At 37.9% G+C, this 16,030-nt stretch overlaps 2 protein-coding genes across 2 annotated transcripts; both read left to right on the top strand.

Moving 5' to 3' along the window:
- Positions 1-1,010: 1,010 nt before the first annotated feature.
- Positions 1,011-1,684, top strand: LOC108012308 (RNA-binding protein FUS). Its single transcript, XM_017077612.4, has 3 exons — positions 1,011-1,172; positions 1,227-1,408; positions 1,476-1,684. The coding sequence occupies exons 1-3, from the start codon at positions 1,122-1,124 to the stop codon at positions 1,594-1,596; spliced, it is 354 nt and encodes a 117-aa protein (XP_016933101.2). The 5' UTR covers positions 1,011-1,121; the 3' UTR covers positions 1,597-1,684.
- An 837-nt stretch (positions 1,685-2,521) lies between these two features.
- LOC108012928 (uncharacterized) lies at positions 2,522-3,329 on the top strand. The gene is made up of 4 exons (XM_017078466.4): positions 2,522-2,717; positions 2,775-3,025; positions 3,084-3,148; positions 3,222-3,329. Exons 1-4 carry the CDS (start codon positions 2,640-2,642, stop codon positions 3,266-3,268), a joined length of 441 nt encoding a protein of 146 aa, XP_016933955.3. The 5' UTR covers positions 2,522-2,639; the 3' UTR covers positions 3,269-3,329.
- Positions 3,330-16,030: the final 12,701 nt, after the last annotated feature.

Genomic DNA, 16,030 nt, shown 5'->3' with positions numbered 1-16,030 from the left:
TCGCAAAGTGTCTGGGCCAATGGCGCATCTTTGGCGATGTGAAATATGCGAGTTGGCGATGGCTTGGCGTTAATTGCTGCAGATAAATACACGCCGCGTCGCCATAATTACGACAGACAGATTACGGGCCGCACTTAATTGTCCGCCGTAAAGTGTGTTTGCCTTGCCTGCCCGGTATCTCTAATCCTTCCAGAGAAGAAGCCAGTCCCAATCCTCCAGCCTTGGAGAAAAGGGGCTACGGATCCTGCTCCTTCTCGATTTTAATTATTCGGCGACGTTCTCGTTCCCAGTCGTTTGCATATTCATTGGTTCTCCTTGCGAAGGCATCGCTTTGATTTCCATTATGGCGATTTTACAGATTTTTTCCACCTCAGACTGCAGAAACTTTGCCTGCAATGTGCTGGTTGGCCATGGCCAGATAAGCTATCCGAATCGGTTATAAAAATGGCCAAGTTAAGAGGTAAACGGTTCCAAAGTGATTTAAATATTTTGACTCTTTCTTGGAGGAGGTTGGGGAGAGAATTTAATTTTATTAGCACCAGGAGGAGCGATCAAGGATATAAATTAGTATGGATTTGGCTTATACTTCGTCTTTGTCCCGTACAAAAAGCATATATTGGTTTCTATAAAAACAACTTTCTTCCTTTTTAATGATGGCCTATAAAATGTTCTTAAATCGAGATAAAGCGTTCTTTAATCAAGACCAATTTTTTCTTGATTTCAGTTTTTTTGGTCTATAATGCGTTTTCTAGATTTTGTCTTTGTTAAAAAAAGATGATAAAAACGACTATTTTATTAGCCTTTTTTATTTACATATCTTGCTTAAAGATGTTTTTAATAAGAACGTTTTTTATGTGTAGTCCAGAATACTTAAAATTTTAAAAAATTGTACCGTAACGGAAACAACAAATATTTTCTACCCAAATTATCTCATCGCCCTATCCATGAGAAAATATGACAGCTGCTTTTTCCGACCTGGTCAGCATTCTGTAAATATATTTCATTTTCATTTCAGGTTTCGGACTGTAAAGATCTCTAAAAAACAAAAAAAAAAACAAAATTCTTTTATATAAATTTACAAAATTGTCTAAGTTTAACTTTTCTTCAAAAAACTATAAGTAATGGAGTACGGAAACGGTATGCAATATGAAGGTTTTGGCCAAGGCGGTGAAGTGAGTATAAACCGAATTTCCGTGTCCCGCCCAAAAACATTTTTATGACCACAGGGCTATGAAATGAACTACGACCAGATGGGTCGTGGCCAAGGATATAGCCAACAGCCCAGTGGCTATGGACAGGAGTCGAGGAACTACCAAAGTGGATCAGCTGCCCTTGGAGGTCCTGGATACCGCAGTCCCCTGCGATACAATAAAATTCTCCGCGAGATGAACTCCCGCAACGGACTTTAGTAAGTGGATCTGTTGTATATATATTTCCGGAATTTATGTAGTCTGATGATGCCCTTTTCCCTATAGTTCCCCAATGGAGCAGCAAAGGGGCGGTGGCCAGGGCGATTACTACAATACTTTGCCCGGCCTTGGAGGCGCCGAGGGTCAGGCCTACCAATCTCGCAACAATGGAAACTCTTACTTCTGAAAATCGTTGTGCCCATGCAGTTTGTAGAAATTATGGCTTGCGTTTTGACGTGTCGCTCACTTAAAATAAATTCTAAACGAAATATTTATATGACTTTCTTTTCATTAAGCCTTTGGGTTTGGTTTCGGTTAAATTTGCTAATGCTTGCAATCGCTATTGTCTTTAAAAATTGCCTAAATAAATCTTAGTGCATTATGGAGTGGCTATTTGCATGGTCCTTAACCTTCTAAAGAAAGATTTTTTCGTTCTATTTGGCTTGGAAATATCTTAATGTTGCCTTTCATTGGTGAATTTTACTGTAAATAAAAGATACACGAAATTGTTAATGTCTAACCTCTGAAGATAGATGACTTTTACATTTTTAAAATATTTGTCCTTGCCAGTTGACAAAAGGAAACTTAACAAAAAACCTGCTTACTTTTTTTACGTAGAGTAAAGGGGTATGTAAGATTTATCGGAAATACTGTTACAGTTAAAAGGAAGCGTTTCCGACCCCATAACGAATATTTATTCTTGATTGTGATCACTAGCCAAGTCAATTAAGCCATGCCGGTATAAACAATCAGACCTCGGAAATTATAAAAGCTAGAAAGTTGAGACTTGGTAGGTATTTTTTTTAGGTTCTTGCGCAGCGCAAGTTTATTTCAGCCATGCCCACTTTAACGCCCATAACGCTAACAGCTGTCTAGCACCCACACATTTAAAATTTTTGTATAGGATTTTGTTTCGATTAATAGTATATGTCTTCATGTCAAATTATTCAAATGGGACCATCCGCAAAATATAAAGGAGTGCAATTTTGGGTACAGCCGCTTTTCTGCTTGCATATCTCCATCTCCCTCGCACTCCCCACTCTAATGGGTTTCCTCAAGGAACAACATATCATTTTTTTTGAAATCTAGTAATATTTTCTTATCTGGTTTCTCGGAAATGAGGTTAGCTCATTCGATTTAAACTTTCTAACAAATACAACCAGAAAAAATTTAAAAAAAATTACAAAAATTTGTACTAAATTGTTTTGTTAAGAAAATATATACCAAACCATGGATATTGACTTTTCCACGTATGCTCAGCTCTCAGGCTTTTCCTATATGCCCACTCCCGAGGAATACTACCCGGAGGTAAGTATTATAAACATTTTTCTATCCGTTATGTTGCAGATTTGTTGAAATACTTAGATGAGGGGCGGAATGCAGCAGCAGCAGTGCGGCGATTTTGATCAGGGATCCAGGCAGATGCCCAATCATCAGCCTTCTCCAGCACCTATCCAAAATCGGTACCATCAGAGGACTACTATGGACATGTCCGATGGCTTTAAGGCCGATCCCTATCTTCCAGTTCGCCATCAATGCACCAGTGCCTCTTCATATCGCTGCATGATGCGGGAACAAAAACGAGCCAAGGAAATGATGTCCCGCAACGGGCTATAGTAAGCTAAAACCCTATATCATTTTTGTTTAAAATATTATATTATTATCTGTATTTAGTTCACCCAATGAAGCCTCTGCGCGTTACAGTGGCGGAGATGCCAATTACTATTCTAATTATGCAGGTGAGTTATAGGTATATTTTTCTAAGGTCTTGGGGAAAAGTCTACAAGGTCTTGCATTTATTTTATTTTGCAGGGAGCAATGGGCGAATGGAACCAAGCGGTAGAAATTCTTTTTGGTGAATAATAATAATATACATATTTAGAGTTGTAAAATAAAAAAGTTTGTATTAAATTGTGGCAAGGAACGGATTTTGATTGGTGGAATTTGTGTGGTATTACTTTTGATTAGAAGATATAAGGTATTTTTGTTATACGAGTGGTTTTCAATTTAAAATGTGAAAATATAAATATAATACATAATATATGCATTAATGGATTAGATTTTATTACAATTACCTATTGGTATTCCTATTATATCATGTAATTTTCAATATAAAAATTTTAAAAAGGATAGTAATCATCCTGTTCATATTTAAAGACTGCTAAATGTATACGCATTACTTTGGATTATATGTTAATATAATTACCTATAGATATTCCTATTATATCATGTGATTCTTAAAACAAAAATTTCACAAAGAAAGTTCATATTTAAAGACTGATAAATGTATATGCATTACTTTGGATTAGATGTTATAATTAGCTATAGGTATTCCTATTATATCATGTGATTCTTAATACAAAAATTTCACAAAGAAAGTTCATATTTAAAGACTGATAAATGTATATGCATTACTTTGGATTAGATGTTATAATTAGCTATAGGTATTCCTATTACATCATGTGATTTTCAACATAAAAATTTCAAAAAGGAAAGTACTCATCCTGTTCATATCTAAAGGCTGCTAAATGTTTAGATAAATGAGCGAAGCAGAACAGTTGACACAGCTTGAGGGTAATTAACGTGTGTTTTATGACCATTTGCCACTGCATGGAACCCACACGCAACCGTCAACCCATCCCGAACCGCCCACCACATCCACATCATACACCCTGTTGTCAGGGGAGGAATAGGAATCTCGATGGGTGGGTGGCTGGATGGTCGGTTGGCTCAAGTCGCCCAAACCAAACAGAATGCAATGAAGGATTAAAATAAGAAAGATGTGCAAATAAAATATTTTACAAAGCGGACAACGAGGACAACTTTTGTGTCCTGGGTGGGGAGTTGAAGGTGGGTGGGTGTGGGTACGGATGGGTCCGAAATGCGAACGGAACATGTCGATGTGGAGTGGGATTGGTACTGGAACTCAGACAGAGACGGACTGAGAGATGGGGACTACGACCAACAATGGCAACCAATGGCAGACTGAAGCTCCAACCAGAACTTGCACCACTCGGGGATCGTGGGTAGATGGTAGAATGGGAATGGGAATGGGAGTCCTAGGAGGGGTTGGCACTGCATGCTAGCATTGTCAAAATAAATCAATCGGTTTTATGTTGTTTTCTGGAATTTCGGTTTTGTTGCTTTGTGTGTTATTTTGTTGCCCACCGCCGTCGACATCAGGATGCCCCGGTGTGGAACAGTTGCAGAAGCTGCAGGACCAAGAACAACAGTTCCAGCTCCAGCTTGCGGTGGCATAAATCAGTTGGCCGTTGGACCCATTTATGAAAGGATAAACCAGGCGCACACACACACAGACATAGGATCCCCCAGCTCATAAAAATGCATAAGTTACAAAAATTGTATAAATAAAAATACAAATTTTTAACTGGCGCCCCCCAGCTCAGACCTGGTTAGAAATTTCTGATTTATCTCGAAAGGAATTAAGATGTCTCAAAAGTTCCAGCGGGCCACATTAAAACATCAGCCAAGGAGAGATCCCCAAAATGGGATATTTGGGGGTTTCTGATGAAATGGAATGGGTAAGGAAGGTAAACCCAACGCCTCTCGAATTCCTTCTATCAGCACCTCATAATCGTTCACACTTCCTCTGCCGGCAACTTTGGCTTTGTGGCTGATGGCGATGAGGAGTGGGATAAGAAAGGGGGCCAGATGGTTTAACGAAACTTTACTGCATCTCTTTGGACGCGTCCAAAGTGATTTCCTTTTAGGATTTTCAAAAACTTTCACCAAAGGTAAGTAAACATCGCCCACACATCCTGCCAGTCCGAGTCCTTGGCCATGTGGGTGCCCTGCTCTAATGAAGCACATTCCGCCGGCGCATTTGCCTCGACTCTTTAATCCCTAATAACTTTTAAGCAAGTGACTTTACTACGCACACAAAATGTCCAAATTCATCATCTTTGTGTTGGCATTGAATGTGGGGACAGGCCGGAGTGGTTTGCTGGTCGGTCCTCTGAGCCAGCCCAAGGACTTAGCCTTCATTTCGAGGTCCTCATGGTCCTGCAGGATGTCAGTTCATTAGCAAATTGAAAATTTTGGAGAAGGAGCACAAAGGAGCTTAAATAAATCTCAGTTTGTAATTTATGATAGTGGATAACATTCTATAAAAAGCTTATGAGTATGAGTATGAGTATTATTATTTTTTCAAAAATGTCCATTCATAAGGAATTTAAATTTTCTTGAATATTTATGAATCTATCTACTTTTTGTGATGATTTTAAAATTTTGAAAAGGTGGTACTTAGTTTTACTTATAACCAAATTGAAAAGGTTGGTTCTATTTTAAATAAATCTAGAGTTTTAAAATATTTCTACCTATAAGTAGACCAAATTTGTATATATTATTTAAGAATTATTTATAAATTTTTGTTATCTCCCTTATTCTTTTTTGCAAACATATTCATAAATGCCTATTAATTTAACCATTATTTATAAGCATTTAATTTAACAATTTATTTACCACACTTAGTTTCCTATTCTAAAAATTATTATTATTTTTTATCAAAAAACTTTGTGTCCCCAGAGAAATAAATGTTTATGCGTAAAATTAAAACTGCGTGAAAAAAGCGAACCGAAGATGGTCGGCAAAGGCAAGGCAAGTTGGAAAATTGTTTTTAAATTAAGATGGCAATTTTCTCCAGTCCTAAGAAACCACCCAACAAAAAAATAAAAACCAACAAAGTTGGTGGATGTCAAGAAGGCGGGGTCAACTTATGTTTTTCTTGGCGGTGGAGCGAAATTTGATTATGTTGGCGGTTACACTTCATTCGTCGAGATGTCTTCCAACCACCATTAAATACCTTGACCTCCCCCCATAAACTGTTTCAAGTCCCCCTCTCGAAACTCAAAATGCCAGGAATTTATGCGATCAATTAAATTTTTCAAATGACCGAAGAAAAGTTGTTCCCTGTTTTTAATTTTCATAAATTTTACTTAAAAATTGCGCCTTCTTTGGCATAGTAAATTTGTTCTTATGACTGCTTAATGTGTCAAGTTTTTTTGTGTACAGTATCTTCGGGAGTTATGAAAATGATAATCAGATTTTATGATGATTACAAAATTAGAAATTTAGAGCCAGCGATGAGAATTTATTGCAAATGAGCAAAAACTTTCAGGGGGAGTGGCGAAAAAAGGGCATGGGTAAAATGTGTCCAGCGAAAGTAAATCAAATGTAAATCATCGACAGGCGAAAAAGAAGAGAGCCGGACAAACTTTCATCTTTGGCGGAGCCAAAAATGAAATACAACACATTTTCGGGGGAAACCTTTACAACTAAATGCGGATAATCTGTAAGTTTGCCTTTTGCCCAGATTTATGGGAAACTGGGTGGAGTTTTCCCCATATATATTGTTGTTGTGCTTTTTCTTGGGTGCTCTCACTCTGTATAGTTTTTCCCTCTGGGCGCTTTTCCTTCTCCCCCTCCCCCTCTCGTTTTTCCCCCGTCTATCTTTGCCAGCAAGTGAAAAACGCAGCCCGCAACTAAAACATGCGCATTCAATGGGTGAAGCCGCTTTTCCCACCCAATTTTCCACCCTTTTTCCCACCCCCCCCTTTATGCTGCAATTCATTTCCAGCAGGCGTGTGTGTGTGTGTGTGTGCGGAGATTTACCGTTTTATACTTGACATTTCCAAAAGTTTAAGTTTTAATTTATGACACCGCCGCTTTCTATACGAGGCGACAAGCTAAATATGAGCGAATGGGGCGTCCTTAAACAGGATATCTAGCCATTGTCGCTGCCCTCCGACTCCCGGAGCTCAAGGAACGGTTCCAGCCCGTCCTCACAATGGCTTGGGATTCCTTGAAAAGCCGTTGTCCAGTTCTTCGGTGTTTTAAATGGGCTAAGAATTAGCCTGTAAGGATACAAAACTCTTAAGTGGAGGCTATGATATCAGAGGAAAAGTCTTAAAACTTTTTTTTATCACATTGTGGTTATTAAAAATGGTTTTAAAACTGATATACTTTTAGTATTTAGTAAAAAATTTGAATTTGAAAAATATTTTTCGAAAAAAATTATGGAAGTGTACGGCTTTTAAATCTAAAATCTTAGGAAAGTACCTTTAAGAAGATGTATAAATTCAAGTCTAATACTTAAAATAGAATAACAACGTACCATTATTATACAGTAAATTAGCCTAGAATATTAGACTTAACACAATCAAATTTTTTAAAGTATTATTAAGCCTTTCTGGGAATTTGCAGATATTACTCTATGAAAAAGTAACAATATTTTATTTTTAAATAAATAAATAAATATATTAAAATAAGCATGATCTCACATATTAAAACTATTATCTTTAAAAATTGTTAATGTTAAATTTACCAATTTGTTTTAATCGTAAACCTTTAACTGGAGCTAAGAACAAAACATTACAAATATTTGGTATCAATATGTAAAAATGTTCTTCAAACATTTTATTTGACTTATAAGTAAGAAACTACAAGTAACCGTTTAGTTTTAAAAATATGTACTTAAATTTAGATGGGAGTATTATATATTTTTCTACATTTTTGAAACGTTTCTTATGTTTTTCTTCCTGACGTAAAAACTATATTTACTGTGTAATTGCAATCAAATTATTTACATTTGTAACTCCAGGTTAAGAAACATTCTCCATCAGGCCGAAATCACCACGGACTTTTCTCATCAAGGATTCGCCATTGGTGAGCATGTAATTTGCATTTGCGAGTCCGCAATGAACTAATAAACACACCGGAACCCGAGTCAACAAATTGTCGACTTGTGCACCGACCCCCAGCAAGATGGAGGTCAGAGGTCGTGTTAAAAAGTGGGAGTAAAAGTGGGAGTGGGATTGGTAGTGGGGTGGAGTGTCCGCTGGCATACGGTTAATAGGCACAACCGCGGCTTCTTGGCTCAAATTGAAAGTTATTCAAGGCAAAAGGTCGGAGACGAGAGTCACTGGGGGCAACCCATAGCGATGGTTTCGTGGATGTGGATGAGGCTGAGGATGTGGATGCCACGGATGGCCGTAGTTGGCCTATGGGCCTGCTGGCGGAAATTGTTACACGATGCCAGCCACAACAGCAGCAGCAGTTATTGCCGTGGTTGTTATGGTTTCTTTTTCCCTTCTTTTTTTTTATATTATTTTTCCCCGCAAATAAGATTCGAAAAGTTTATGCCGCTGGCTGTCACGAGGCGGTGGAAAATGAAGCCGAAAGGGGATGCCCCCAGCGACCTGCGTGTGATTCGCTTAGAGGAGCATCTCCCTCTTTTCCCCTTCCTGCATATTTAACAAGCGGCCGGAAACGGAAACCGAAATAGCGCAAGTGTTGCTCAGTTTAATCTATTTCCTGCCTGGCCCAGGCCCGATCCCGGCAATCTTTAAATACACAAATTTATAGGCAAAACTTAGCTTAGTTCCAACGAGACAAGAAATGGCCTCCTGCCTGTTCGTTTAAAACATTTTTTTTTCCAACTGCCTCTGTTTTTATATAGACCGCAATGGAACTTCATTTCGGGTGGCCACTGAATGGCCTATAAAAATGTGCGTTTAATACACATAGCAAATTGTCAAAGAAACATTATCCAGAAGCGGAAGCTAGTTTAGCCTTGATATGAATACTTCTTCAACTGATGCTTCCAAGTAGAAAAGTTCTCATTTTGGTTAAAAGTTAAAAAGTATTATAACGTTATGGAGCAACCGCATCTGCAGAACAAGTTTAAGTTACAACTGATAGTATTTAATACTATGACGCGATCTTAAGTGCGTTTTTTGTACCTTGTCCTTATTAACAGTAGCGATCACTTTAAATAACTGTGGTATAAGAATAATAACTTATGGCCTCGTTCAAGTTCCTCATGGTTAACTAAAAGTAGGTTAAAGGTTCTAAAAGTATTATGAAATTTAGAGATTAAAATTAACCTCCCATTTAATGTATGTATTGTTTTACAAATAATAATATATTTCCTAATGATATTTAATATTTCTTGAAAATATGCGTTAATTTTGCAAGTACAAAATCTAGTTTTTCCATATTAATATACATTTGTATTATTATAGTTCCAAATAAATATCAAAGATATTATCCAAACCCTTAAGTTCGCTTAAAATTCCTTTCGTTTTTCTTGGCATCCAAGAAATTTTCGGATCTCTTCTCGATAGCAAATTTTGTATACCTTTTCAGATCACTTATGATATGCCATCTTTTATTTCGCATCGAAGTCTTCCTAGTGAGAGATTCTTTATCTATTGTTCGGCCAAATCACATAGCCCATAATCCTAAACCAACCTCCTTCGAATAGCAGCACACCCACCAACTATTTTATTTGTTTTGTGAATTTTGGGAACGAATGCGAATTTCTGGCGGATGAGAGGAACCCGGGGGTTACCCAAACTCCAGGCTGCGGAAAAGAAGACAAACGCCAAGTGCAAAGCAGGAGCAGCAGCACGAACCGAAGATGAAGTTTATTTTATGACCCTGGAACCCGAGCCAAGAAGGATCTGGAGTCCTTTTGCCAGCCAGACATTGCATCAGCCAAAAAGAGGGCGAAAAGAGTGGGTGGCGTTCCACACGTGTGTGTAATCAAATAATTTACCAAAAATCGAGAAATTATTACGAGTGAATTTTTACAAATTCATTTTCCACTTTTGCCAGAACCCGCCAGCGGAATCTACCAAACAAACGGCAACAAAAACATTTGGAAAGTTGCTGGCCCTGCATGCAAAGTGGCTGTAGTTGCTCCTCATCCTCATCCTCCATCTCATACCAAATCCCTAATCCCGATCCCTTCCAGCCTGCAGGATGTGTGGATTTTCCGGCATTTTGGCGGCATGCCCCTTTTGTTTATTTCTTTGAGATGCGGCCACGAACAAATGGGCTACGGCCACCCATTCTCCAGTTTTGATTGTGCAAACTACTCTCGACTCCATTCTGCAGTTGCATTCCAAGCCCATCTGGAATGGGATTCAAATTGGGGTTTGGGTTTGGGTTTGGGTTGGTCCAAAGTAGGTGCCTGGTGTTTGAACACGTGTGGGCGAACGAGCCCCCAGGATCGTATCAATTGTGTGTGATGGTCAAAAGTCATTTCAACAGCACTAAATTATTATTATCTTCAAGAAGTTTCACATGCTCGACAATCATCCAAAATACTCGGTCAACATTGCGGTGCGAAGGGGAAAAGAGGGGTGAGGGGAATGGGTTCCCATGAACACAGGCCATTGCAGTACAGGATGTTTTCATAAAGGATACTTTGGATTTGTGTAATGGCACGGAATGTTTTGATGCTTGCCCAAAACTTTGTTTGAAAAAAAAGAGTTATGGAAAGGATGTATCCTTTTTAATGTCTGTAAATTGCACAGAAAGTGGGAGATAATATGGATATGAGCATCGTGTTCGCTCAAAATATAAATGGTTTTAACGAAAAGGTAAAGGTAAACGATTTAAAAAAGTCTTATCATTTAGCTGAATAAATCCAGTGATCATTAAAGCATCATTTTAATCATTTTATAATTATTGTCGATAAGCAAAGTCAAATATTTATAATACTTTCTTATCTGAGTAGTTCTTGCCCATATCCCCAGCAAAAAGGCAATAATATAATTGTTATCAATAATAACAGTATAAAATATTAAATAATAATCTCAGCAAGAAACGAAATTAAGATTGATAATACTAACTTTTTCTTAAATTTTGTAAACGGTGGTAAACAATTTTTGTAAGTAAACAAACTCGAATATTTATAAAAGTTCCTTCTCCAAATACTTCCAGCCCATATCCTTAGCACTTACATTTTATTTTCCTGCCAAAAAACCACCAAACCAAATGCAAAATTATTTTTCTTATAATTAGACAATTCCCGGATAACATTAATGCAAATGACAATTACTACACAATTTCACTGTGTGTTTTGTTAAAACCAAAACTACTTCCCAACACTTTTGCCATTTCAATTGCATATTTGCAATTTCCATTAAATCCGAGTGAAAAGCGCACTTGAAGCAATTAGTAAATGCAAAAGAAATCGCAAAGCTAAATTGCGTCAAAAAAGGATTCGAAATTGCAAATGTAAAATCTAACTGAAAATGCAACTCGAAACAAAAACACACGCAATTTGCAAATGGAAATTGTTTTTGTGTTGAGTGTGCGAAAAAAGAGAAAAGTCTTTTCTCCGCTTGCGGTTTTTGCCATTCAATTTCTTGACTTTTTCACTCCAGCTAATTTCATCTCTAATGCCATTTAGTTGTTATTAGATCTTTTTTGGGGTTCCCTTTTTTTGTTGCGATATGGCAGCTGACGCTAAGTGCCGCTAATTGAAATTTCGTTTAGAGTTTTAATTGGCCTGGCTTGGTTTTCGGATATTGTCTAAAGGAGACTTTTTTCCCTTAACCCTTTTCTGTGATATTTGCTTATTAATATTTTTTGTGCTGGGCAATTAGAAGCAACTGGCTCGGATTTCGATGTAAGTACAGCTAATACAAGAAGGAGATTTCAGCTGCGAGGACTTCACTTAATTTTGGGCATGGTGTACTGAATTGGAATCTGATACTTTTTAATTGTCTATAAATGTCTAAATCATAAAAAAGTATTTTTTTTGTAATTTAAAAAAAATATGGATATGTTTTCTTATTATAGTATATATGATAAGACAAGTTTAGATAAAACAGGCCAATCTATATACTTCTGAATCAGAATAAAATTACCTTTTTTAGAAACTTTAAGTTAAAAATGGAACATAAAGCTCTTAAGCAGTAGCAAAATGTTTATAAACGTATAGAAATCCATAAATTATTGAATAAGGGTAGGGTTTTTTCAAAAGTATTTTGTAAGATTCCCTAAAGTTCTTTATGAAAAACAAACTCAAAATAATTTCGGATTTATTTAAGCACGTTTTAATGTGAATTCAATCAATTTTTTCAGATTGGTTTGAGTTATAGGACCTTTTTTATAGTATAACAATTATAGAACAATTTAAACGAGTTATGATACACGAATAATATTTTGAATTGCAAAGGTTTTGTAAACTACTATTGTTTATTACAAACTCCTTATAGTCAGACGGTTTGTCCTAAACTACATAGATTTCCTATAAAATGCGACTTTTCCCAACTCTTTTTTCTGGTTTAATTTAATAAATGTACTCGACTAATGAATAAATGAGGACAGCAAACAAATTTCACCTGCCAGGTTAACGGGCAGGAACAGGAAGCGTAGTCCTAGTTCGAATCCTCCAGCCGCAGCAGTATCCTTTGTCAATATTCATTATACGAGTGCATACTTTCGGGCGCTTGACAAGCGTGGCCCAAGTCATAAAGTTGTCGAGAGAACGTCTCATAAAACGTGACGATAATCATAATTGATGCTCGAGCATGGGCAAAAATCGGGCTGGTAGGGGTTTGTGGGGTCCAACCAAATTGTAATTTAGTTTGTGTTAGCCTAGACCCCAAAGTCCCCGAACCACTCTTCCCAACATATTCCACCCTGTTGACTTTACCTGATTTTTGGCTTGCTTTTCGGCCAAATTAAGGGTAAAATTGTTAATTGAAATTTGTGGGGGAGTGGGCGGTGGCGGCGGCGGTCTCCTCATCAAGGTTGTTGTCCAGTTATTTTGGGCTAGAATTTATCTAAGGTAGCAGCTGCAGAAGATTTCCATTTTGGCTGCCACACCGAAGGCAGACGGTCAATGATAAATCAATGCAACATATGGCTATGTTGCAGCAACCTTTGCCACGACCATTGTAAATTTAAAATCAATGTTGCACTTTTTTCCCTATTCCCTGTGGGCCTCTAGATGTATCCTTGCGGCTTCTTCCGGGCCGTAAATCGTCGGTGGCCTTCGTCTTCTTGGGCTTTGGGCAAAACGGGCAGTCCGCCGGCCAAAGTCTCCGCACGCAATCCATTATTGTATTAATTAACAGGAACAGGATCACCAATCAGGCGCTTGATTAATGATGTCACTCGGCATCGTAAATCTCGATTTGAACATGTGCAAATTTTGCGATGCAAATAAATGGGGGGGCGACTGGGGCTGCAACGCCTCGTTGGCTGGCCAATCCCAGGATCTCCTTCTGCTCCTTCGGCTGTTGTCCTTGTCGCCTTGGCGTATGCTTTGTGTTTCGAACATACATAATCATACATTAGGCCGAAAACAGTAGGCATATGCAGGGGGGGGTGGCAGATACAGAAGGGGTCTTGCCACACATCCGGGTAGGATGCCACATTTTGGGGCATGGCAGGGTAAACGGGGGTCACAGAGACCCACTGCATTGGCGGATGCATTAGGATGTGATTGTGCTGCTTGTTCCAACCGCCTGTTGATTCATAAGGCGGCCATTTAAATGGAATTAATGTTTTGCTTGAGCAATTGCCATAAATTTCAAGCCAAATTTAGTCGCCTTCCGGATTTAATACTCTTGTTAGCTTTCCTGGTTCATGTGTGGATTAATCAGGCTTATTTACTAGATCCATTAATTTTAAGTGGTAGGTAAAGGGATGATCTAAGATATTTCAGTATCTCAAAGGCTAATAAGTGCGTCGTCACATTATGGTGGTCATAACTATGGTGTTTTCAAGATATGGGGTAATTTTAGAATCAATGGGGATAAGAAAATATTTTTCGGTATAATAAAATTTATATACCTTGTATGTTGCGTTTCTTAACTTTCTTTCTAATCCAATAGATTGGATTAAGGAACCTTTTTTATAAAATGATTGACAGTATTTCCAAAACATCGAAAGACCCAAAACGATAAAAAATTGATTTATTTGATAATATCTTTCCACATGGTACAATACCATTAATTACAATTATTAAAATTATGCTTAAAATATTCAATGTTCATGATCTCTTATTATACGACATAAAGTATTACATAGAACCAAATGCATTCCATAAAACCCGCCAGAAAATGCCACTTTGAGGGTCCATTTTGAAAATTAGTTGATCATAAATTAGCGTTAATTGCAAGCAGACGCACTCGTGGAAAATTGTAGAATTTTGATTTAGAAATACATTTTGCCTGCTTTTTGACTAATAAAGCCAAATGGTTGCAGTTGCAGTTGCCGCCCCCCGAAAATGGGCCCAAAAGGGGGAGGGGCCGACACCGCAGGTACTTCTAATCTCGTGTAGTCGCGATTATAAATTGTTGCGTACTTCATTCCGGCCAAAATAATAACATGAGTAATTAATTTAATGTGCCAGCCGCAAACCCACAAACAACGTGGCTGGTTTGGTGGGGCAAAAGGGGCTCAAAAGGGGCTCAAAAGGGGGTCGAAAGGGGGGCAAGGGGTTGGTGTTGCAGTGGGTGCTCGGGTGCAGTACATTGCGTAACAAATGAACTAATGTTTATTGCAATTGTCGCGTAAATTACAATGCATTGGCAATGCCAAAATCTATGCTGGGCCAGCTGCATTCAAAATCTGGCAAATGGCTGAAATTATTTTGGTCGCGGTCCACTTGGAGCCCCCGAAAACCATAACCCCCTTTGCCACCCCAACCATGTGAACCAATTTCGAATGGAATGTATATTTAATTCGTACCTGTTTGAACGGAAACCTCCGCTTCGAATTGGGAATGAAAGTCGATCTCACTTGTTGGCTGCCTTTTTGCCTTTTTGTGCCCCCATTAATTTTATTATTTTTATTATTGCACGTTCGAATGTCCCTTGAAATAAATTCGTCCCTAGTTTATGGTGCGTGAATAAATGGATGAGTGCAGCAAAACATTCATTTCATTATTTGAATGTCGCATCCTGTTGGGGGGTAAATTGGGGGTCCTAGCAGTCTGGCTAGTGAATAAATTTCCCTCGCCAGGAGTAGAATTAATTTTTATTTATTTTATGGCACTGCACTATTGGCTAATTGAATTGATAAGGAAGCGTTAATTGCTAAAGTGATATTGGATGTACTGGAAGTGCACTATAAAATCATTTATTTTTGGGATTTGCAAAGATACATTTGTTTGTCTTGAGTATTTTAATAATATTTAACCAAAACTCTTAATAAATAACTATTTTAGTGGGCTTTATTTAATTCCGGAAGTGTTTAAGACAGCTCTAAATTAACTTTAAGTGAGTTGTAATTTTCACCAGCAGTTGACATTTTCTTAGGTTTCAAAACCCCCTTACTCCCAAAGGGTCCGTCTGGAGTTTTGTTTATACTGCCGTTTAATGACTCTTTGAACCTCTTTTGTTGTAACAAATTGCGTCTGCAAGTGCCATCACACACCCCGAACCCGGACCCCAATAAAGCACACACACTCTCCGAGAAATTTGTCCGAGGACCATTCCATCTGGTCCCGACTTTCCATTCGTTCGGTTGAACGGCATTTTCCGTTCGCTAACCGCCCCGAACTCCTGATTCTCGTCCAGAATTCCGTCCTTGGCCGTTTACCGCATCGCAATGTCACTCCAACAAATCACACCAACTTAGACCATAAATTGTTTTTGTTAATTCCAATTAGGCAGTTTCTCCTTACGCCTGCGTGGATGTCCTGCAGATATTTTTTACCAGCCATTTGATGACTGGAAAGTTGGCAACTGATTTTGTTGGTTCTATACTGTAGAAAATTTAAATACTATTTTATTTTGTTAAGTATTAATTAAATAAATAAAATGAAACTTAGTTGAAGAAAAAAATACGAA

This window comes from Drosophila suzukii, chromosome 2L, assembly GCF_043229965.1.
Source record: "Drosophila suzukii chromosome 2L, CBGP_Dsuzu_IsoJpt1.0, whole genome shotgun sequence".
NCBI lineage: Eukaryota > Metazoa > Arthropoda > Insecta > Diptera > Drosophilidae > Drosophila > Drosophila suzukii.
Note: the sequence above shows the minus strand (reverse complement) of the source record. Positions and strands in the feature narration are given on the sequence as shown.